This window comes from Astyanax mexicanus, chromosome 2, assembly GCF_023375975.1.
Source record: "Astyanax mexicanus isolate ESR-SI-001 chromosome 2, AstMex3_surface, whole genome shotgun sequence".
NCBI lineage: Eukaryota > Metazoa > Chordata > Actinopteri > Characiformes > Acestrorhamphidae > Astyanax > Astyanax mexicanus.
Genome location: NC_064409.1, coordinates 24669498 through 24693344, shown reverse-complemented (window position 1 = coordinate 24693344; position 23847 = coordinate 24669498). Strand labels below are relative to the sequence as shown.

General features: G+C 39.8%; 1 protein-coding gene across 12 annotated transcripts in view; it reads right to left on the bottom strand.

The window, feature by feature from the left end:
• Positions 1 to 23847, bottom strand: part of ppfia2 (PTPRF interacting protein alpha 2) — a 227859-nt gene that overhangs the window by 70134 nt on the left and 133878 nt on the right. For all 12 annotated transcript variants that reach the window (XM_049473903.1, XM_049473904.1, XM_049473902.1 and 9 more), the window contains one exon: positions 7461 to 7562. In XM_049473903.1, coding sequence (XP_049329860.1) covers positions 7461 to 7562 — 102 coding nt within the window. The remainder of the gene's footprint in view (positions 1 to 7460; positions 7563 to 23847) is intronic.

Here is a 23847-nt window from a genome sequence, read left to right as displayed (position 1 = left end):
TACACATTAATAGGATCTATGGCACAATTTTACATGTGTTTATGAACAAAATCACTGTTATTTAAATATTTTCTATTATGATAAATGTCAATATCAAATTATTGTCCAGACAAGACAACTGATCAGGCTCTCTGATGCTCTTGGAGGTCCACCCACCTCAAAACTATATACTGGACGTACCAGACACCCCAAAACACCATTGATGGTCTTGTAAAATCATGAAGGTGGTTTTAATGTTATGACTGACTAGAATAAATGTATAATATAGAGTACTAAGGGCGTTTCCACACCTGCACTGTTTGTTTGGTCTGGTTAAAACGGACTCTGGTTCGTTTGTACCTTTAGTGCGGTTTGATTGAGCAGGTGTGAAAACAGTAATCGCAATCGGATGTGGAACAAAACAACCGGACCGAGACCTGCTAAAGGAGGTGGTCTCGGTCTGGTCCAAGCTATCAAATATAGGCCTTTTATTTGAGCTAAACTGCTGATAAGGCGCAGTTTAATCTAATATATTAACCAGATAACGCTGATAACCACAGCTATGAACAAATGCTGTGTTCATGCACACATGGTCTGTGCTGTGTTCACTACTCGCAGCCGTGGAATTCCGTTTACTATGTGTACATCTGCGCTGCATGTAAAACACTGTGTTTAGGAGCACAGCATTTCAGCATTCAGTTTTGTGTTAAACAAGGATATTCATGCTGGAACACAGAATCTTCTCGCTGGATTTACTTTCTTGTATATTTATATTAACTCCCACGCCAGAGAGCTCTAACCAATTAGAGGTCACAGCCTGCTTGCCTGGTTTATTGGTGCGCATTTTGGTGCGTTTAGTTTTATGCCTGTGTGAATTTAAACCAAACAGAGGGAGAAAACGCTCCAACTAAACAAACTTATCAACTGATCTGGACCAAAGAAACGAACTACAGGTGTGGAAATTTCCTATGACAGCCTTAATAGGACACATGTGTAAGTGTTTCATGTTGTGTAAAGAATTAAATAAAGGCACTAATGTACAGTATAAGCCAAATCAGAATAAACCTGAAGCAGGGAGTCAGGCTCCCTGCCCAGACCATAAACAAAGCAGAGTCTGAGTCAGTGCCGAGTCACAGTCTGATCTAGTAGGTTTTATAACAGCCATATGCCCCCACGCCACTGCTAACACTCTTCAGCATTACTGTACTGTGTGCTCCCTTCTACATTATTATTGATATTCTGGGAAAGTAATGTCAATAGGCTGCATTTTATTAGGCATGCTGACTGTAATTAAGGGAAGCTCTGTGTAAACTGTACCTGCATACATTCCTTATCTGTGAAAAACAGATCAATAGTTCGTATCTGCCCAAAACATATTCGTATATTGATATTCATATAGTGTGTAGAGTCCAACCAGTTCCAGTTAGATGACAGATATGCAAGGTAGCAAAATTTGACTTTATGTGAAGGGCCCATATAAAAGTAGACTGAAACATGTGCTAAACCAGTGGTCTTATTGAATGCTGGAAGGGAGAGCCAATATACAGCAGTTTATGTGGTTCTGTGAAACAAAACAAACTGTTCACCATCACTTATCACACTCTCTCTGTTCACTTCCTTTCATTAACCTGCTGTTTTCCAGCTGAAAGATACCATCTGTACAGAACCATGATAGTATCTTAGTTAACTTGGGCCCAATCCCATTTCACCCCTTGTCCCTACCCCTTTCTTTTGTGCATGCATGCCAAGGGGTAGGGGTTAGGGTAAGGGATAGAACTGGTTAGCCCTTTATACAGAGATTTTTCAGAGGCACACTTCAAACTGAAGTGAGAATCATTGGTTAGATGGCTACACAAAGTGATGCTTAGCAGTTTTTTTTTACATTTTACCAGAGTTTAATGTGTAGTTTCATTGTTTTATGGTCAAGTTCTTCATAGCAAGCATAAAAAGGTCGCTAATAGTTTGTCTCAGTAGCTAGCTAGCTAACTAACTTTCCCATTCCACCTTAAATGGTGCAACAGGTGGCAGAATCTTTAGCATTTAAGGCAGATAATTTCAGCTCCCCTTCACAGAGGAATTAAGGAATGGACAATAATAATTCATTTCTACACCATCTCCCCCCTTTCTGAAGACATACAATAAAGCCCTAAAGTTAACTAGCTAACCAGCAGCAGCTAGATTACTGAACTTTAGCACTCTGATGACGTATCGGGCGCTTGAAGGGTTGTCCCAATTCTTAGGGTGGAGGATTTCACCCCTTCCCATTGTAACTCTGTTCCAAGGGGAAGGATTTCACTCAAAAAAGAAAAGGGCAGGGGTAAGTGGTAGGGCCAAGGGGTAAAATGGGATTGGGCCATGTTTATCATATGTCTGGCTGCATTTCTATGTGTAAACTTGTTAATTTGACTAAAACATGACCTACTGTGGCTATGTCTCTTTGTAAAAATGTAACAAAACAATGATCCCGTATCTGTGAGAAAGTAGAAGTTACAAGACCTGGTGCAATGTCCAACTGCAATACTGAGATTGACATTAAAAGATGAATATGAGATAAAATTTACATCTGGATCTGATAAACAGTTTAGAAGATATCACCTTTTGTCTGAACCCACCCATCGGTCTTATGAGCAAAAGTACTGGAACAAATCCTCAAGCCTGTGACCCACTGATATTACTATACTTCTACTTCCTTTGTCTTGTGAGTTTTTTTCAGGCAGTGTGTTTTGGGTCATCATTTTGCTGGTGAAGCCTCTGTACTTTTGCTCATGGAGTGAGGAGTAGATTGTGACATCTTCAGTTTTGTCCTCTGGGGGTTGTTGCTGATGTTACTAACAGTATGTTAGTTTTCTTTACAGCACTCACAATGCTCCTGTTACTGTACTTTTGCTCATGAGACAAATGGGTGGGTTCAGACAAAACTGTTTAAATGATCCAGATGTAAACACCTGAAAAAAAACTAAAATGTTGATATGTTGTCTCATATTCTTTTTTAAATATTAAACACAAATTTAGAAGTTAAACATTGCACTGGGTCTTGTTACATCTACGCTGAGTTATTAATCAGAGGATTTGAGTATGATCGCTTGTTTAGCAGTGATTAGCGTGCTTGCTGTATTATCTTGTTCTAGAAGATTCCTTTCATCATTATTGTGCTCCATCTTTAATAACATCCACCGTTCTGCTCTTATTAAAGCTGTGGATAATGATGCTGGATTACATCTGTTAATGAGCAAACAGCTTAATTAGATCGACTGGATGGAAGTGCTTTAATGATTAGAAAAACAGAGATCAATGTGCAATAAAAAAGTGTAAGACATATTTTCCTCCTACACAATATGTTCCAATTTACTTTAACATTGTAGCTTAGTGCTAAACTGTAGATCCTAAATTTAAACTTGGCTGCATACTTGTACTACACACTATAATGCTATAATAATAATTCATGACCAATGGTGATTAATTCTTTATTTATCGAAACCTGCTGACTCTAGACTTTTACAATAAAACTTTATGAGCAAAGGTATTGAGACATGTTTTCATTGTTGGAGTAACTGCCTCTACTGTCTGGGGAAACCTTTCTACTAAATTTTGAAACATTACTGTGAGGATTTTACTGCATTCAACGTTTAATAAGACTGTTGATCATTTCAGAGAACACACTTTCACTGCTCCACAGCTCAGTAGCAGGGGCTTTATACTCCTCTATCTCTAGATATTATTGTAACTGTGTGAACCGTAGGTCATGCTGCTTCTCCATCAGCAGCCAGAGTCTGAGAGAGTGCAGTAGGGTCTGGCATTTTATGCTGAGAACGTTGTAATGCCGCCAAATGCTCAACTCTCTTCCCAAACGAGTCCTGAATGAGTCAGTAATATGAATACGTAATGGGAATCGACCCAAATCACATGTGCTAACACCCCGGTTGCTGAGTATACTATGGGAATTGGCCCCGAGCGGACGCGGAGGCTGCGTGTGACGTCATACATGCGACCATCGCTAGGCTCCAGACACAACACCCGGATGCTTTTGTCGCTCTCTCTGGTGACTTCAACCACATCACGCTGGACTCCACACTGACTTCTTTTACCCAGTATGTGGACTGTCCCACCAGAAAAAACAGGACAATTGACCTCCTGTATGCTAACATCAGTGATGCGTACACCGCCATCCCACTGCCCCCACTTGGAAAATCTGATCACAACCTGGTTTTCCTGAAGCCTCATTACAAACCCTGTGTGATGAGGCAACCAACCACAACACGCTCCTTCAGGAAGTGGTCTCAGGAGGCAGAGGAGACCCTGAAGGACTGCTTTGCATCCACAGACTGGAGTGTGCTTCAGGACTCTCACGGTGAGGACATTGAGGGGGTAGCAGACTGCACAACTGACTATCTGAACTTTTGCATGGACATTGTGGTTCCTGTAAGAACTGTTCGCTGCTTTGCCAACAACAAGCCCTGGATTACAAGCGACGTAAAGGACCTCTTAAACAAAAAGAAGAGGGCCTTTAAAGACAAGAACCAGGAGGAGTTGAAGAATATTCAGCGTGAACTCAAGTCCTGCTTAAAGGAGGCTAAGGAGACCTACAGGAAGAAGGTTGAGCAGAAGTTACAAGTTAACAACATGAAGGAAGTTTGGGACGGTATGAGGACAATCACAGGGTGCAAGCCAAAGAGTGAACTCAATCTCTTCTATAACCGGTTTGATTGCCCTGTTTCATCCTCACCTGCTTCTGTCTGTCCTGCTATCTCAGCAACCTCAGCCTCTGCCACACTGGACACCTCCCTACCTCTTCTGAGTGCTGCTCAGGTCTCCCTCTCACAGACTGTCAGCACATCCAGTCCACCCCCCTCACCTCCCCCCTCCACCTCTCTGCAGACCAGGTCACAGGGGCGCTGAGGAGACTCCGCTCAAGGAAATCAGCTGGACCTGACGAGGTGAGCCCGAGACTTCTTAAGGCTTGCGCCTTTGAACTTGGGTTACCCTTGTCGAATATCTTCAACATGAGCCTGCAGTTGGGGAGGGTTCCTACGCTGTGGAAAACGTCATGCCTGGTCCCTGTTCCCAAGAAACCTCGCCCCAGTGAGCTCAATGACTTCAGGCCGGTAGCTTTGACCTCGCACATTATGAAGACCATGGAACGACTGCTTCTCCCACTCCTCAGACCCCAGGTACAGCATGCACTGGACCCTCTCCAGTTTGCATATCGCGAGAAGATTGGTGTTGAGGATGCAGTCATCTACCTCCTCCACCGAACCTACTCTCATCTTGACAAGGGGAGTAGTGCTGTGAGAATCATGTTTTTTGATTTCTCCAGTGCTTTTAACACCATCCAGCCTCCACTTCTCAGAGACAAGCTGGTGAAGATGAATGTGGATCCTCACCTGGTGTCCTGGATCACAGACTACCTCACCTGCAGACCACAGTACGTGAGGCTCACTGACGGCACATCGGAGACTGTGGTCAGTAGCACTGGAGCACCACAGGGGACTGTGCTCTCCCCCTTCCTCTTCACTCTCTACACATCAGACTTCCAGTACAACTCTGAGATGTGCCACCTGCAGAAATTCTCGGATGACACTGCCATCGTTGGGTGTGTGAAGGGTGGTCAGGAGGAGGAGTACAAGAGACAGGTGGATGACTTTGTTGATTGGTGCCGACTGAACCAACTGCAGTTGAACATATCCAAGACCAAGGAGATGGTGGTGGACTTCCGTAGGTCTGGAATACCCTTGCAGCCAGTCTCCATCGAGGGGGTTGATGTGGAGACAGTAAAGACCTACAAGTACCTTGGTCTGCAGCTGGACAACAAACTGGATTGGTCAACAAATACAGACACCCTGTACAGGAAGGGACAGAGCCGGCTCTATTTCTTGAGGAGACTGTGGTCCTTTAACATCTGTAAGAAGCTTCTGCAGATGTTCTACCAATCAATCGTGGCCAGCACTCTCTTCTACGCTGTGGTGTGCTGGGGAGGCAACATGAAGAGGAGAGATGCATCACGGCTGGACAAGCTGGTCAGGAGGGCCGGGGCAGTGGTTGGAATGGAGCTGGACTCTCTGGTTACAATAGCTGAGAGAAGGACTTTGGATAAACTGCTTTCTATCATGAACAATGATAGTCACCCACTTCACACCACCATCATGAAGCAGAGGAGTGTGTTCAGTGGCAGACTGCTGTCACAGAGCTGCACAACAGACAGACTCAGAAAATCCTTCATTCCGAGAGCCATCAGACTCTTTAACTCCTCCCATCGGGGACGGGATGCTGCTGACGACTGAGTTTAATCCAGGCACACCACTTGGACATTATTCAACAACTTAATTATCTATATTAACACTTCCCCAACCTCGCTTACATTTAAGTATACCTTACTCATGATTGGGTATTCACATTTTCACATTCTCTTTTTAGAACTGTCTTGTAACGTATGCATACTTATATTATATTATATTTCTATGTCACATCAGTCACTTTCGTAATCGATGTCATTGCACTTTACTCTGTTAATTATTTTTTAATAAATCACTGTAAGGTGTATAGATCCTCTTGTCCAAAGTTTCTTCTTTCAACTCCATGTACCACAACCCTCTGCTGCACTGATTCTCGCTGAAGGTTAAACACTTTTGGCTCGTTAAACCAGCGCTTTGCGCTGATCCTCCTCCTCCTCCGCTAGCTCTCTCTCGTCTCATTAAAGTCTGCAGCTTTGATATCGCCAGCATTCTTCAAATATGTAGCTCCAATATCCTCCGTTTCATCACGGCCCTCAGAGCACTCGGCCGGGGAATCGCTGCTTAATTGAATTGTTGTGGAAAGGTTATGGTGCTGTGTTCCATCAGCCACCCGACTCACCAGGGCCCTGACGGGAACGCTGCGGTCCTGGAGGTGAAAATGATGTGAGAATCTCTCTCTCACTGTTCCTCTCTGTGAATGTCTCTCTCTTTTTCTTTCTCTCTATCTCTCCTGAGACGGAGGTGAGAACCCTCGATCAGCCCTGACAGACAGCGTGGCGTCCGATGTGCGTCCAGGCATTTCTGATTCTGTGAAAAAGTGCCACCTGTCATCAGACTGTCCGCATATTTTTAGCACGTACTTTGTCCAGTCAGCCATGATTGATTACATTACTGATTACTCATCCACCAAAGAGTGCATATATATAACCTTCTTGGAACAAGATGTGTCATCTTGGAGGATCTGGACAAGCTGCACAATACGTGATAATAAAAGGTAATAATAAGGATAAGAGAGAGTATTTGTATGTGGCTCCACCTACTAAAATATTCCCTTTTTTGGGTTGTGTTGCTGTTGCCTCTACAGTTAACCTGTTCTCACTTTTATTTGCACCAAAGCAGGTGAATGCATGCAAAGCATCTGTTTTTCTGAGCTGGATTCCCCACTGATAGTTGGTGACAGTTTCATCACAAAAGTCATCTTCATGTAAATGCCTGTATAAAGTGTATTGTATGAGAGAAGCTTCAACTCACCCTGGTGTTGTTCCTCTCGGCCTTCAGCTCTGAAATCTCCTCCTCTTTCTCCAGCAGCTGCTCCCGGCAGGCGTTCAGCTCCTTCGTCAGGGCTGCAAATTCCTGCAAAAATAACAGAACAAAATCTTTAGCAACAAACTAACACTCAGCTGGGTTATCTTTACCAAACGCCACCATTCTAAATCAAACACCACTACTTTAAAACAAATACTGCCATTTTAAATCAGACTTAATAATTTCTGATCAAATATAGCCATAAATCAAAAAGACTATTCTAGATCAAATACCTACGTTTTGAATCAAACACCAAAACTGTGATCGAATACTGGCTGGTTAACATTTAGTGAATCCCTAGTTAGCATGTTTTTCTTCACTATGAAAACAGACGTTCAAGACTGCACGCTGCATTGTCTGAGGCATCACTGCCTGAGCTAAAATAAAAACTAGCTTTCTCCTCATTCTTCATCCATGTTCTTTGCCTGCTAATATCTGTTGCATCAAAACTTGCAGAACAGAGAAGCTGATTGGCTGAGAGAATACAGAGCCTGGAACAAATTGTGGAGTCGATTCACTATTCAGTCACTAAACTGCCCAACACATGCACACAGCCACACTCACACACACATATATACACTCAAATCCACACACACATATACTCACACACACACCCCCACACACACACACGCTCTGCTCGGTCTCTCAGCAGATGGGTAATTGATAGAAGCTGATCTAAATGCCACAGAGTCACAGTCAGGCCAATTACAGCAGCAGGCTGGTTGTGGACGATCCGTACGGTGCGGCGTGTTCCGCTCTGAGCCCTGGGGTCGGCAGATCGGCCTTACTGTGCATTCTACAGTCTTATCAATCCACACACACACACATACACTTTGGCAGTGCTCATTTAGCTTTGCGCGTGTTAGCGCTGGCCTTCATTAATCCAAGTACAGTGTTCGATTGTAAAAAGGTCAGATCCGAGCAGATTTACCAAATCACACTATAGTACACATGAACTTATTCAAAAATACACATACAGAGAAAGTGTGATTCAGCTTTGGTGGTGAGAAAGTGCATGAGCAGAAAGGTCAGCACACCTGAGAGTGAAGAACAGATGTAATAGTGCTAAATTCAATATGTTAAACATTAAGCAGTAAACAGCTTATTTTTGTGTACAGATGTAGAGAAGTTAATGCCCCCAGTGCAGAGAATGAAGCCATGCCCCCTCTGTGCATGTGTGAGTGAAAGATGAATAGTTCAGGTAAAAGCAATTATCCTAATATTTTTCACCACAAAATGTAGAAATTTCATAATATGTTAACACAATAAACTGTTTTAAAAACTTTGGAAGTCTGCAGTAGGATAGATGTGATGTTTGAGGGGAGTTAGCTATGATGCTAACAGCTCTGCTTAACAGGGTTGGAGCTGTGATGCTAACAGACACAGCAGCTGGGTTTGCCTAAGGTTAGCCACAATGCAAATTTTGTAGGCCTAGCAGTGTTAGAACTGCAATGTTACAAATTATCTGTGATGCCAGGCCAGGCATGGTTGAGGTGGGTTATCCACAGTGCTAACATCTGGGCTCATCAATGTTGGAGGTACGATGCTACAGCCAGTCTCAGCAGCAATGCTAACAGTCAGGCTTGAAATGCTTGAAGTTGATATGCTAACAAACACAACAGCCAAGAACAGAGGGCAATAGTCTGGAATGCTAACAGTAAGGTCTGAAATGGGAGAAGCTGCAATGCTAACAGTCAGGCTTGAAAGGGTTGAAGCTGCTATGCTAACAAACACAACAGCCAAGCTCAGTGGGGTCAGAGCACATTATCTGAAACAGCCAGCATGGTTAAGATGGGTTATTTCATTGTTTTACAGTCTTCGTTGTTGTATATAGTGTTAGTTAGGGAATTTTAGAAATTTAAAATTGAAACAATTAGTCTTGTCAGGTGTTATTAGATAAAATATATCTTTATTAGATGTTCAGACACACCCAAACCCTGTACATCAGATAATGACGTGGCCTTTAAGTGACAGGTCAAATCAGAACAGGGCTTTTATACAGCAGGAGAAGAACTTAATCAGAACCAGCTGCTGGTCTCTCCATGGGTAAACACGTTTCTGGCTGCAGGCGGGACACTCTCTCCCCGAGGAGGAACCAGGATCAGGTACAGCTCCCAGCGACAGACCGATCCCTGCAATAACACACATATTGATCCCAGCCTCGCCAGCCTGCCTTAATTAGAGCCAGTAATTGGACAGAGATCTCAGCAGCTGAACACCCTGCAGCCCACAACCATGATGGATCTGGAGCAGAGATGACACGGCACTGGTGTTACTGGGCAGGGCTTGGCTGTTTTCCCCTGCTGTAACATGAAATACCAACCTTCATTCTCCAATAAACACCATCATTTTCCACCAACCAAAATAATTCTCCATTAAACACCAAAATTCTCCACCAAACATCATCATTCTCCACTAAACACCAAAATTCTCCACCAAACATCATCATTCTTCACCGAACACCATAATTCCCCATCAAACACCACTATTCTCCACCAAGCACCATTATTACCCATCAAACACCACTATTCTCCACCAAGCACCATTATTACCCATCAAACACCAACATTCTCTGCCAAGAACCATCATTCTTCACCAAACACCATCTTGCTACACCAAATACCATAATTCCCAATCAAACACCACCATTCTCCACCAAGCACCATCATTCTTTATCGAACACCATTATTCTCCAAACATCATCATTCTCCATCAAACACCATCATTCTCTATCAAACATCATCATTCTCTACCAAACACCATCATTTTCCAACAACACCAAAAACCATTGTTTTTCAGTAAACACCATCATTGTCTATCAAACATCATCATTATCCACCAAACACCATCATTATCCACTTACCACCATCATTCTCTGTCAAACATCATTTTCCACTTAACACCATCATTCTCCAGGTAACATCATTCTCCACCAAACACCATCATTCTCCACTTAACACCATCATTCTCTTTCAAACACCATCATTCTTTATCAAACACCGTCATTTTCTATTAAACACCATCATTTTCTATCAAACACCTTAATTCTCCACCAAACACCTTCCTTCTCCATCAAACACCATTATTCCCCATCAAACATCATCATTCTCCACTAAACACCATCATTCTCCATCAAACACCATCATTATCCACTTACCACCATCATTCTCTGTCAAACATCATTATTTTCCACTTAACACCATCATTCTCCAGGTAACATCATTCTCCACCAAACACCATCATTCTCCACTTAACACCATCATTCTCTGTCAAACACCATCATTCTTTATCAAACACCGTCATTTTCTATTAAACACCATTTTCTATCAAACACCTTAATTCTCCATCAAACACCTTCCTTCTCCATCAAACACCATTATTCCCCATCAAACATCATCATTTACCATCAAACATCATCATTCTCCACTAAATACCATCATTTTCTACTAAACACCATCATTTTCTATCAAACATCATCATTCTCCACTAAACACCATCATTCTCCACTATACACCATCATTCTCCAGGTAACAACATCATTCTCCACCGAACAGGAGCAAGATTATGGATAATGGTGATACAATGAGAAGCACAATCATACCATAGACCCCTGCAACACAAACAACACCCCACCAGCACCAGCAGTACCAGCAGCAGTGCTTCTCCAGCAATGTGCTAAAGCACTCAGTGTTTCACACTGCTTCCTCTCTGCAGGTTATCGCAGGTCAAAGGTCTAACACCCTATCATACTACATCACAGCGTTGTGACTCCGCCCTCCCCAGGAGTGCTGTAGTGAAGGTGGGAGGCGGCTGCAGGCTTGTGGATCATCATTAGTGTATTTCTGTGTGTAGGAGCATCTCCCTGTTTTTTCTCCTGCAGGCCTGAGCTTATTATCACCACACTGCCTGAGGCCTGCAGCCGCCTGACACACCACCAGGATGCACACACACACACTCTGAACTGCAGTATGCCGGCATGGTGAAGGAAGAGTTGTGTAGTTGTGCAGTGAATATGGAGACAGACGGGTCAGTTTTGAGATTATGTAACTGGTTCTGATTTTAGGATCTAAAAGCAGCTATCAGTTCTCAGTTCAGAGGATGCTGTATGTGGGATGGAACCGACCCGAGCCAGCAGAACCAGAGCCAAAAAACTTCTAAACATTCCAAAACAAGTCCTAAAGTTATGGCATCCACAAGCTTCACACAGCCCTGCATCAGTACCAGCACTCTACTGCAACCGCCTACGTATCAAATAGTTCTCTAAATCATATGGTTTTACAATTATTCAAATAATCTTCTTATAATCTTATAATAATGTTGTTCTAAAAGTCTTATTACTGTTGCCCTACAATTCCTATGCTGGTTCTTGGATTCCTTTAGTTTTAGTTGTTTTAAAATGCCTTCTGCTCAGGAAAGCCCACTGCTGTACTAGAATTATTAAATTAGTTATATAAGTCTTATTGTTGCTAGTCTTCTCTCTGTATTTCTAGAATTTGTACTTGTTCTAGAAATATTCCTGCAGTTCTAGAATTATTGCTTCTGTTGCAGAATTTCTACTAGTTCTAGAATTACTGCAGATGATCTAAATTCCCTACTGTAGAAACCCTACAACCCCACATTGTTCTAGAGTTCCTAATCTAGTTTCTAGATGTCCTACTGTAGTTCTAGATTTTTGTAGTTCTAGAGTTCCTGCTATAGTTCAAGAATCTCTATGTGTTCTAGAATTCTAAAAGGTTGTGGTTCTACTGGTGTTCCAGAATTTGTACCATTGTTCTTCATTTTGTTGTTCTAGAACTTCTGTGGTATTTTAAGTCTTATGGGGGACCCAAAATTCTTACGTTGATTCAGAAAATCACCAATCTAAAAGTCTTAATGATGTTCTGTTCAGTGGTTTAAAAGCCTCATTGTTGCACTCCAATGCTGTTCTAAAATGTATTTTCTAAAATTCCTACAGTTGTCCTAGACTGATTGTGTTCGATCTAGAAGTCTTACAGTTGTTGTAGAATTATTACTATTATTTTAGAAGCATTCTGTGGTCCTAGAAATATTATTGTGCATCTTATATTTCTTATTGTAGATCTTGAACCCCTTCCTCTGATTTTGGAGTGACTATTATGGTTTAGAAATAGAATTATTTAGCCTTATCACAATTAAAATGAGTGTTTCTGTCAGGAATACCCAGGCAGGGTGACGAGGAAAGCGGACACAAGTGCAGGTAGGGTGAAATCAATAAATAATAATTTAATAAATAAATAACAAGTAACAAAGAAACAAGAAACAAGTAAACACTTAAATACGGAACAGGGAGATATATACAAGGAACAAGGGAGTGAACCAAATAAATGAAACTAGATAAACAAATAACCAATAACCAAAACAAACCAGTAAGACTAGAGAACATAAACTAAGTAAAACAAGAAGTACTAATGAATAAACAAACAGGGAGTAAATAAACAAAGAAACAAACGAGGTAAGAACACAAAGAAACTAGAAACTACCAAGAATAACCAAGAAGATAAACAAAACTAAACAGGGCAGGGATATATATTTACAAGGGAAAACAAACAAGAAGCTAATACTAGACAGGGAAAAACTAGGCTAGACAATAATAAATAAACTAAGCAGAAAGGAACTAAACACTAAGCAGGGAACTGGGGAAACGAGGAAGAAACAAGAAACTAGAAAACTAAACAAGAAATAAACACGGAGCAAGAACTAGGGCTATGAAACGCAGAGAAACACAGAGAGACAAAACAACAGGGGAAGGTGCAAAGACCAACAGAGACAAAGTGGCAGTGGAGGGCTATTTAAAGAAACAGGAAACGCACTATAATTGGAAACACCTGGGGAAGGGGTGGAGCTACAAATGAGACAAGTGGTGGAAAGGTACTGAGAAGGGAGACACAGGGGAGCATAGGTCACGTGGGGAAGACACACAGAGACACGAGACGAGACCAGGATGTGACAGTTTCTGGAATTCACAGTGAGGTTCCAGAACACATGCTGTGATTGTAGAGATCTTTTTTGTTAATAAAAAATATATATATAATAGAAATAATACATTACATAAAATTCCTGATAAAACTAATACGAAATATACAGCAAAGTTGTAGGTAAAAGAAATAGGTGTGATCTGGGACAGAGGATTTTTTTAGTTCTTGGAAGGAGCGCATGTCATTATAATCAAACAGAACACCAAGGGTTCTTACACCCTTGGAAAACCAGACACCATTCCACAAGGACTGACTCCCCAATAACAGTTCTGAGTTGTGCCATAAAGGAGAGGATGAGGTAAATGAAGTAACTTTAATATATTTAGATCTAATTTTCTGCCAGACCCATAAAAAGTGGCTAATAATATGGTCAAATTTTATAGATGCTAATCTAAAATCCTTAAAGGAAAACGGAATAGATATTGGTAAACCTTCAATAGTGCACAAAGGAATTTTAGACTCTTTACATAACCAAATTTGAATAGCTTGCATTTGAAAGGATAGATAAGAAAGTTTAAAATCCGGTAGTGCTGGGTGGCCTAATTTCTTAGGACTTTGCCATGTAGAAAAACGAATACTGTGTCCAAATAAAATGCCAGTCCAAAACAAAGTTGTGAGAATAGATGAAAGGGATTTTAAAAAGTCTGAAGGGGGGAACTAGGGGATTACTGTAAATAAAAAATGAACATGGGGGATAGATATGGATATTTGTTCTTGGAGTGAGTGATTGTAAAGAATCTGCTGTTGTTCATTAGTCTCACTATGATTCCAGAACCTGTGAGTAGTGAGAACTGAAACACTGCTGGCTGTGATCTGCAGGGGGCAGTCAGAGCTGTTAGTGAGGGGTGTTGTGAGGAGAGATTGGTTGGGGGTGTGACTCCCTCTCTCTGTTTACGATGTTTTCTTTGATATATCCCTGTATTCCAATACAATTGGTGCAATCTCAGTCTGGTTAAGCTGCACTCATTGCTTCAGACACAGATGTGCAAGTGAACACACGCAGCTTGTCTAGTCCCTGTAGAAGAGAAGTACTGCCAAAAGAATAGGACTCTTTGGAGCAGATAAATAAACATGAACCTATTGTCTCTATGCCCAATGCTAGGTGTAGGCTAGTGGGGTATAAAGCTCCCAGTATTGAGCTGTGAAGCAGTGGGACTGTGGTCTTTGGAATGATGGAGCTTCACCCAATACTTTTGCATGGCATGAGGAGTTGGTGATAAGTCGGGGTGCTAATAATTGATCATGCTTTGATCCTGACTTAAAATAATGATCTTACTGAACACTGAATGCAAATAAATTCCGAAATTCTACAATCCAAAGTCTTCTATTCTGGACAGTAAAGACAGTTGCTCCAACAAAAACAGAATAAACAATATTTATTACTCTTGATTTCAGAAGAAACAAATAATAATGTCCCAAAATGTTTGTCTATATATTGTAAAATTATGTATATAGTGTTTTCCTCTCCTCAAAACATGTAGAAGTGTTCATTAGTCTCTAATTTGCTATGGCCTGAGTTTTTGGTCCTGCTTGGTGCAGAACATTTGCCATCTTTCTTCCTTCATAATATTCAAACCAGGTGCATGTGGTTTTATTGACTGTATAATGCATAATAATGCCCATAAACCTAAATCCCACAGGTGAGTCTGACACAAATACCAAGGAAAAAACTGAAAAATCTACTATATTTTAATATGAGAGTCTCAGTTTGACAGATTTGCACTGTTGAGTAGAAGCTCAGAGACAGTCTCACTGCCTCTTGTGAATTCTGCAAATCACAGACTAGAGAAGAGAGGAAATACAGCAGACTGAGCACTGAAATCTCACAGAGGAAGCTGAGGAACTGCAGCTTAGGCCAAGCTGAGTGGGATTCAGGCTTTTCACATGTGACAAACAGAGTGTAATAAAGGGCATTGTCTAAATGTGAGACAAATACAATTTTAGATACATTTTATTGTCATTTTTCTTCATTTTCAGTATTTTAGATACTAATCCAGGCCAAATATATTTCAAATTCATCTGACCACAGAACAATTTTCCTATTTGCCTCAGCCCATTTTAAATTAGTTTGGCCCAGAGAAGACAGCAGACTCCCTGGATAGTGTGGACATAAAGCTTATTCTGTGAATGATCCAGCTTTAATCTGCATGTATGGAGCAATGTGCATTATGTTCACAGACAGTGATTTCTGGAGTGTTCCTAAACAGATTCCAGTACAGCCTTTTTTTTAATATAGTGCTGCCTGAGGGCCCAAAGATCCCTAGCACTGAGGACTGACTGTCTGCCACAGGGATTTTTCCAGATGGTAGGATATACAGTGTCTATACAATTTTCATCTTTTTTTTTTAAGATTCCACCTCTATAAAATCTATTTTTATACCCAATTATGTACAATAAGTAACTTTTAAATAGCTTCCATAGCAGATGTTTTTAATAGTAACACTAATAAAATACCCACCCCAACTTGTTTTAGTATAATTAGTTTTTTGGTGGTTGAGTTGTATTAAATTATTCAATTTCCCTGGTAAAGCAGCATAATTACAGTAATTCAATTGATGGAAAATACATATTGTGAACCTCAAACACTGCTGTTCCTGCTTGGCTCTCATCTGTATTAAACACTGAATCCCAGGGGTCCCCAAACTTTTGCAGTGTATGACCACTCACATACCACTGCAGCATCAAACACACACACACACACACACACACACACACATACACACTGATAAGTGTAGGAGAGTGTAGCGTGAAGGAGGATGGAGAATCAGCACATCTCATTTCCTCAGCTTTAAATATTCAAGAAGGTCATCTCTAAACGTCCCAACATTTCCGAAATGTCCCACTGTGGACAGGAAGCGGGAAACAGAGCGTGTGCAGAGGGTCCACATGTTTGACTTACTTTAACACATATACAGCAGATACAAAACAATAGTGGAACCTAAATAATGTATTTTAGATAGAGGTGGGCGATATGACCCTAAAATAATATCACAATATTTTGTGGTATTTTTGCGCTAACGATACTCTTGACAAAACACAGAATTACAAAAATTATTTTAAGAATACACTAATGCAGGTCAATTAATATGTTATTATTGCCTACAATTTAATATGGCACACCCCTAACTGAAAAATTAAAAATGACAAGAATTTTGTCAGATTTGTAACAGAAGTTAATGATCCAGAATGTCATGATATAATAATGCACTCCATATATCTCCTAATATTCAGGATTAAAATAAACAAATGAAACTGGACAGATATAATCTGTATCTAGTAGATATATAATGGGAAACAGTGTGAATTTTGTTAAAAACAGCAACAATATAGTACCCTAATGTGATAATTAGGGGTGGAGGATATAGCATAATACTTTAGGGTATAATGTCGTTCAGGATATTTAATTTTTTTTTAATTGAAAGCACTAGTATTTCTGAGTTGGGAGGGAAGGTTTGTTGGATGTAATTACCCCCTACATTGTGACAGTAGGGGTGGGCACTATAATATCGTATACAATATATCGTGATACAGAAATATTGTGATATTAAAAATCCATATTGTTATAATAGAGATGTTCTGTCTTAAAAGTAGTCTATTATTTGCTGTGAAGCTTTAGGTGTATTTATTGTATAATTGTTTTAGTTTGCAGTTTATATGCATGCACTAAATATTCTGCAATATTTTTTGCTGCATTATATTATTTTATGCTATATTATTTATTTTGCCACATTATGGTCATGCTGTTAAACTCTTATACTACATTCCTGAAATTAATTTATTATTTTTCTCTTTTCCTATATCGGCAAGAATATCGTTATCGCAAAAATACCCTGAAATATCATGATATTATTTTAGAGCCATATCGCCCACCCCTATGTGACAGCATTTCATATATTAACAAAATAAATGAAAATATACTCAAAAACATAGAATTTCACACACCAATGTGTTTACATAAACTTGCTTCAAAACAAAAAACTAAAAAATCACCAAATTCCCAAAACCACAAAAATGACGGACCTTCGCTTTAATAAAGCAATGAAATACTTCTATGGCAAACTGATGGTGTTGTAAATGCCTGAATACATAAAACCTGTAGTTATAAATTATTCTATCATTATATAATTGTGAATAATGAACAGGTCTAATATGACTCAATGTCATTAATAAAACACACACGTGCAGAAATGCAGCCTGATATCACTGATACTCTCTCTCTCTCTCTCTCTGTTTGTGGGTCAGTGTGTGAGTGGGGTAGAGCCGGGTGTGTGATTTAGTCTGACCCCGGTCGGCTGCAGTGAGAGGGGTCAGTACTCGTCCCCGAGGGAGTGTAAAGCTCTACACACTGAGAGTAAAACAGTCTGTACACTAGAACTCTACAGCTCAGCCCAACCCGATACCTCAGAACCACACACCAGAACAACTCAGAACAACACAGCTCCTCCAGTCCCACTGAACACACCATCACTCACACTCACCGCTCACATCATTACACACACCATACCTCATCTGACCACAGCTCAGGTCAGTCTTCATCTCAGAGATGATTCATGTTCTGCACTGCTGGCACTGGGAAGCAGTCCAGCCAATAATTGTCTATATAACAGGGTTCATATTCTTTTTAACCATTACATTTCTATGAATTTGCCATGAGTTTTTCATGCTTTTAAGGCACATTTTCATGACCATACAATTTTTAAAACAGCGCAGACATGGACAATAAAACCAAAAATCTACTAAAAATATAATAGAAATTAATTATCATAGGCCTAACATGAACCTGACACACAATCGTTAATAATAAGATGCGTCAGATACTGAGAGCTTCTTTGTGTAGGACTAAATTACTGAATTAACTCTGAGCTGTCTTATTTGTAGCTCAAAATAGATTTCCTCCATCAATAAACATAAACACAATAATTAGTACACCAAATTTCCATAACTTTTCCAAAACATTCCCTGTATTTTTATTTTTCCAAAGCTTATCCAAGCCCAAAAATTTCTATTTTTAAATTCCATAACTTTTCCAGATTTTTCATGACCGTATAAACCCCGATATAAGCATTGACACTGTTGTGCCATTACCTAATACCATTCTATAAAAATTAAGCCAAACTTGCTCGCCATGTTGTCAAATTTAAAACCACAGTCTGCTGAATAGAGACCAGTGGTAGAGCCAAAATCATATAGAAACTCATATAGTAGATCCACCCTTTTCTCCTAGATCAAGCAAGTGTCTCAGACTGCCTTCACTGAGTTTACAGTGCAACTTAAGAACTACAAGTAGAGCAGATTTTTTCCCCCAGTACACTTACTCAGTCTATCCAGTAAGTGTAATGTCCCAAAAGTAATGGTGCAGTTTGTGTATTTTATTACCAAACCATTTACATTTACATCTAATTACAGTACGGTACAGCTAAGCTCTGATTGCTCTGTTTAGCTCTGAGACTAGCCAAAGCTACTACGCTCCAGTTTAACTCCAGAGATTCAGCACACACCGGTGAACATTAAAATAACATAAAATAATGTTATAAATGCTATTTGGACCTGATCCAGAGCAGAATATTAATGAGTCAAGAGAACACCAGCTCAACAAGCCATTCCATGTAATCAATTTGTTCCAACCAAGACTGCCTGTCAATCACTTAATTCCTAAGTGTAGCCCCATCAGCTTACAACAGAACAAAATAAAAAAAATGTATTAACTGACTTCTAGGAGAAAATAAAACCATGTCATCATTAGCATATGGAAAACTAGCTGTTGAAACATATTGTGAAGGTCAGAGATACACGTTATACTTCAACCAGCCAGATGGCACTGTACTTTTTGATGTTGCACCATCCATGCTTGTATAAAATCATGTACAGACAATATACACACATTGGGCCCACTCCAGTCCAACTGATACCATGTGTTGATACTTTATAAATGTCAAGTCAAGCCAAGAGGCTTAGTGGTTTATACTGTATTGGCAAATGAAAGTGAAGATAATTGACGTCTATTTGGTTGCTGAAGATGCACACTCAGAATCAGCTGATAATGAAGCAAACACTTAAACAGCTGAGTCACTGTCACTAACTAATCAGGAGGATTTGTGTTGCTAGCTCTGCCGTAAGTGCTGCAATGTGAGCAGCATACACTGACATGCCACATTTTATAGGACAGGAACAAGTATCGTGTCCCTTGACTTTTGTCTTGTCCAACGGAAGCTAAAGAACGCAGCGCTGACCTATGGAATATGTGGGAGGGGTCTCCTGCATTAAATGTGGAGTCGCTCGTCTGTTCTCACAGACAATTCAATCCAGACCCTGTGATGGATGTAAAACTAAGCTCTTCATCTTTCTCTCCGTTCCTCTGTCCAGCCAACTGTCCCTTTCTGAGTGATTGGAAAATGATTGGAGAGGTTGACCTCTGATCTTTCATTATTCCATCTCTCAGAGGGTTTCTTCAACGGTCACTCACATTATTGTGGTCCAGTTTGCATGACCAGTCAAAGACGTATTAAACTGCAATTTGGAACTAAACACAATTTAAAAAAGACAGCAGAAGACCCGGGACATAAGAATCTTTTGACATAAGAATAGGCAGAATGTCAGTCCAGCTCTGATATTATTCCAAAATAACCTATATAAACATTCCTATAAACTAAAATAGAGATATTAGTCTACAGACACAATAAACACTCCTATACACTAAAATATTAGATATTAGTTCATAAACACCATCAATAACCACTCCTATAAACGACAATAGGAGATAAACACACTCAATAAACACATTCACCAAACACTGCTACAGAATAAAATTGGAGATGTTCGTCAATAAACAGTGCTAATAAACACTCTTAGACATAATAATAGGAGATATTAGACCATAACCCAACAAATACTCTGTACACTAGAATAAAGATTTTATTCCCTAACCATTCTCAATAAACACTCCTATACACTACAATAAGAGATAGTCCTGTAGCTAGAATTGGAGGTATTAGTCCATAAACACCCCCAATAATCACTCATATACATTAGAATAAGAGATATTAGTCAATAAACATATCCATAAACACTCCTATACACTAGAATGGGAGACATCAATCCATAAAAACCCTAATAATCATTCTTATACAATAGAATAGGAGATATTAGTCCATAAACACCCTCAAAAACACTCTTATACACTAGAATGGGAGATATGAGTCTATAAACATTCTCCATAAACACTGATATACACTAGAATGTGAAATATTAGTCCATAAACACCCTTAAAATCACTCCTATACACTAGAATGGAAGATATTAGTCCATAAACATTCTCCATAAACACTGATATACACTAGAATAGGGGATATTAGTCCATAAACACTCAATAATCACTCCTATAAACTAGAATAGGAGGTATCAGTCCATAAACACCCTCAATAAACACTGCTATACACAATAATGGGGAATGGGGATTGGCGGGCGCGGTGGCGGGAGGGCGCTCTTAAAATGACAAGCAGACATTCAAGTGGGCTGATGTGGGTGAAATCTGTGGACTGACCATTGGGGGCGCTATTAATGATATACCTGTTTGTTAAATAAAAAAAAAATAAACGAATAAAAAAAAAAATAACAGAATAAAGAAGCTAGCAGTTATCTAACAGCCCGTGGCTCTATCAAAAAATCTTTAATAAATTTTTCTGTTTTGGAAAATTAAGTTTCTAAATAAAGAGCATTTTTGAGACGGACAGTCCGATTTTTTTTTTCATTATAGTTCAACCTCACGGGTTCAGCCGCATCTGGCCCGCGGGCCGCCTATTGCCGACCTATGCACTAGAATATTAGATATGAACAAATAAACACCTTCAATAAACACTCCTATACAATACAATAGGAGATAATGTTTTGCAAACACTATCCAAAAACACTCCTATACTCTGGAATAGGAGCAATTAGGGCAAAAACAGTTAATCCAGCTGATTCATTGAAGCTATGGGACAGAACTGGTTTAGCACAGTGTAAGATGCTAAATGGTATGGTGAAAGTAACAGGGCTAATACGTTTATAATTTATGATGAAATGTTATGTTGTCAGACAGTGAAGGCTGCAGGAGGACGGGCTGGGGGAAGCCGATAAGACCCTCAGGGGATGGGGGCTGTTTGTAGTGGTGAATAAAGATGGAAAGAGAGAGAGAGAAATGCAGATATCAGAGCGTAAGCGTCCTAGTGCTCATCTGTGTCTAATATCTGCATTAACTCGCTTCACACAGACTTATCAAATATATCAAAACAACAGAGACACCACACCTGAAAAAAAAAGAAAAAAGAAATCTCCTCTTGATCATTCTTTATGGAACTAAATTGAGAAACACTTTCATAGTACTATCTATAGTATGAAAATCAGTAAAAATGTAATGTAACTTGTATTTGATTGTAGTAAAAGTATTGAATATAGTAACTCTGTATTGTAGAGCTTGTGTTCTGTACAGTAAAGTTGTGAGTGGTATTAGTGAATATAGTAACTCTATATTGTAGAGCTTGTGTTCTGTACAGTAAAGTTGTGAGTGGTATTAGTGAATATAGTGACTCTGTATTGTAGAGCTTGTGTTCTGTACAGTAAAGTTGTGAGTGGTATTAGTGAATATAGTAACTCTGTATTGTAGAGCTTGTGTTCTGTACAGTAAAGTTGTGAGTGGTATTAGTGAATATAGTAACTCTGTATTGTAGAGCTTGTGTTCTGTACAGTAAAGTTGTGAGTGGTATTAGTGAATATAGTAACTCTGTATTGTAGAGCTTGTTGTTAATAAAGGTTAGTACAGTAATCTCTTGTTCATGTGGTTCTATCAGCTATTGTTAAATGAGTGTGTCAAATGCAGGAACATCGTTATACTGTCTGCACTCAAATAAAAGTAAAAGGAAAGGTAAGAAACACTGTGCTCTTTATTTTTCCCAATTTCCACACCGTCATAACTTGTTTTGGTTCCCTGTGCATTTCTGCTGCTTGTCTTTTAGATCTGACAGCAAATAAAGAAAATGCCTTTGTTCTACTGAACAATCCACAGTCAGTCAGTGTTTAAAGGTCAGTGTGGACAGGCCAAATGCCAAACAGAGTTACTGCTGTTATTACAGAAAGTATTGCTGTGCTACATCAGACAGAAGAGAACAGAAACACACACATACACACACACACACACACACACTAAAATTCTAAAATATAGTACATCTGAAAATGTATATGCATATGTATTTTACTTCATTTATAGAACTTTGTACAGAGTGTCTGTTAATGTAGTCAAAAGTAAAATAACACCACATGATCAATAGTAGTATGATTATCTAGCTACACTATATTGGACAAATAGTTAACTTACCCATCCAAATTAATGCTGCCTGTAAATCCCTTCATTCCTAAGTGTAGCCATGACTTCTCATGATATAGTAGAATAATCTTTATACAAGTTCTTGGGGAAAATAAAATTGTTAAAAAAAATATGCATGGGGAAAACTAACTATAGGGATGGGCGGAGCTACAGATCATAAAATCATACTGCAACCAGCCAGCGGAGGCGCTAGAACTGAGGTGAATTCTCTTTTGAGAGACGTTAACAGTGTCCATTATTTCTACAGTAACTGGTTTTGACAGACAGCACTCCTAAAAACACCCACCCCCGAATCATGTACACATGCACATACACCAAGGAAAACAAAGGACAGACACACCCAAACACACACACACACACACACACACACACACACACACACACAGGCATCAGTAACAGTGTGCCCGGCAGCTCTGTTCAGATTGCATTAGTGTAAGGAGTCTGAATCTCTGGCATTTTCCTAAAGGTCTTCAGATCAGAACATGAAGCCACACACACACACACACTACAGCCTGGCAATCCACACAATATGAACAAAATATGTGATGTGTCATAATGCTGTTGGCTATCCTGATATCAATCTCAAACACATAAAATTACATTTGTAAATTACTTTAATCTTCTTCAAGGTTTTCAGCAGTTTTTTGGCTTGGCTAAAGTCGTTTTTCCCAGAATAAAAGTAGATTGGTTGATCACTGTGGACTGCTACCTCACTATAACTCACTCTACCTCACACTACCTCACTCTACCACACTGTACATCTCTCTACCACACTCTACCCTCACACTACCTAACTGTACCACACAATCTACCTCACTCTACCACACTCTACTATACTCTACCTTACTTAACCCTCACTTAACCTCGCCTTATCTTCACTCTACCACATTCTACCTTACTCTACCCTCACTCTTCATAACTCATATCTACCTCACCCTATCCTCACTCTACCACACTCACCATACCTCACCATACTCTCTAC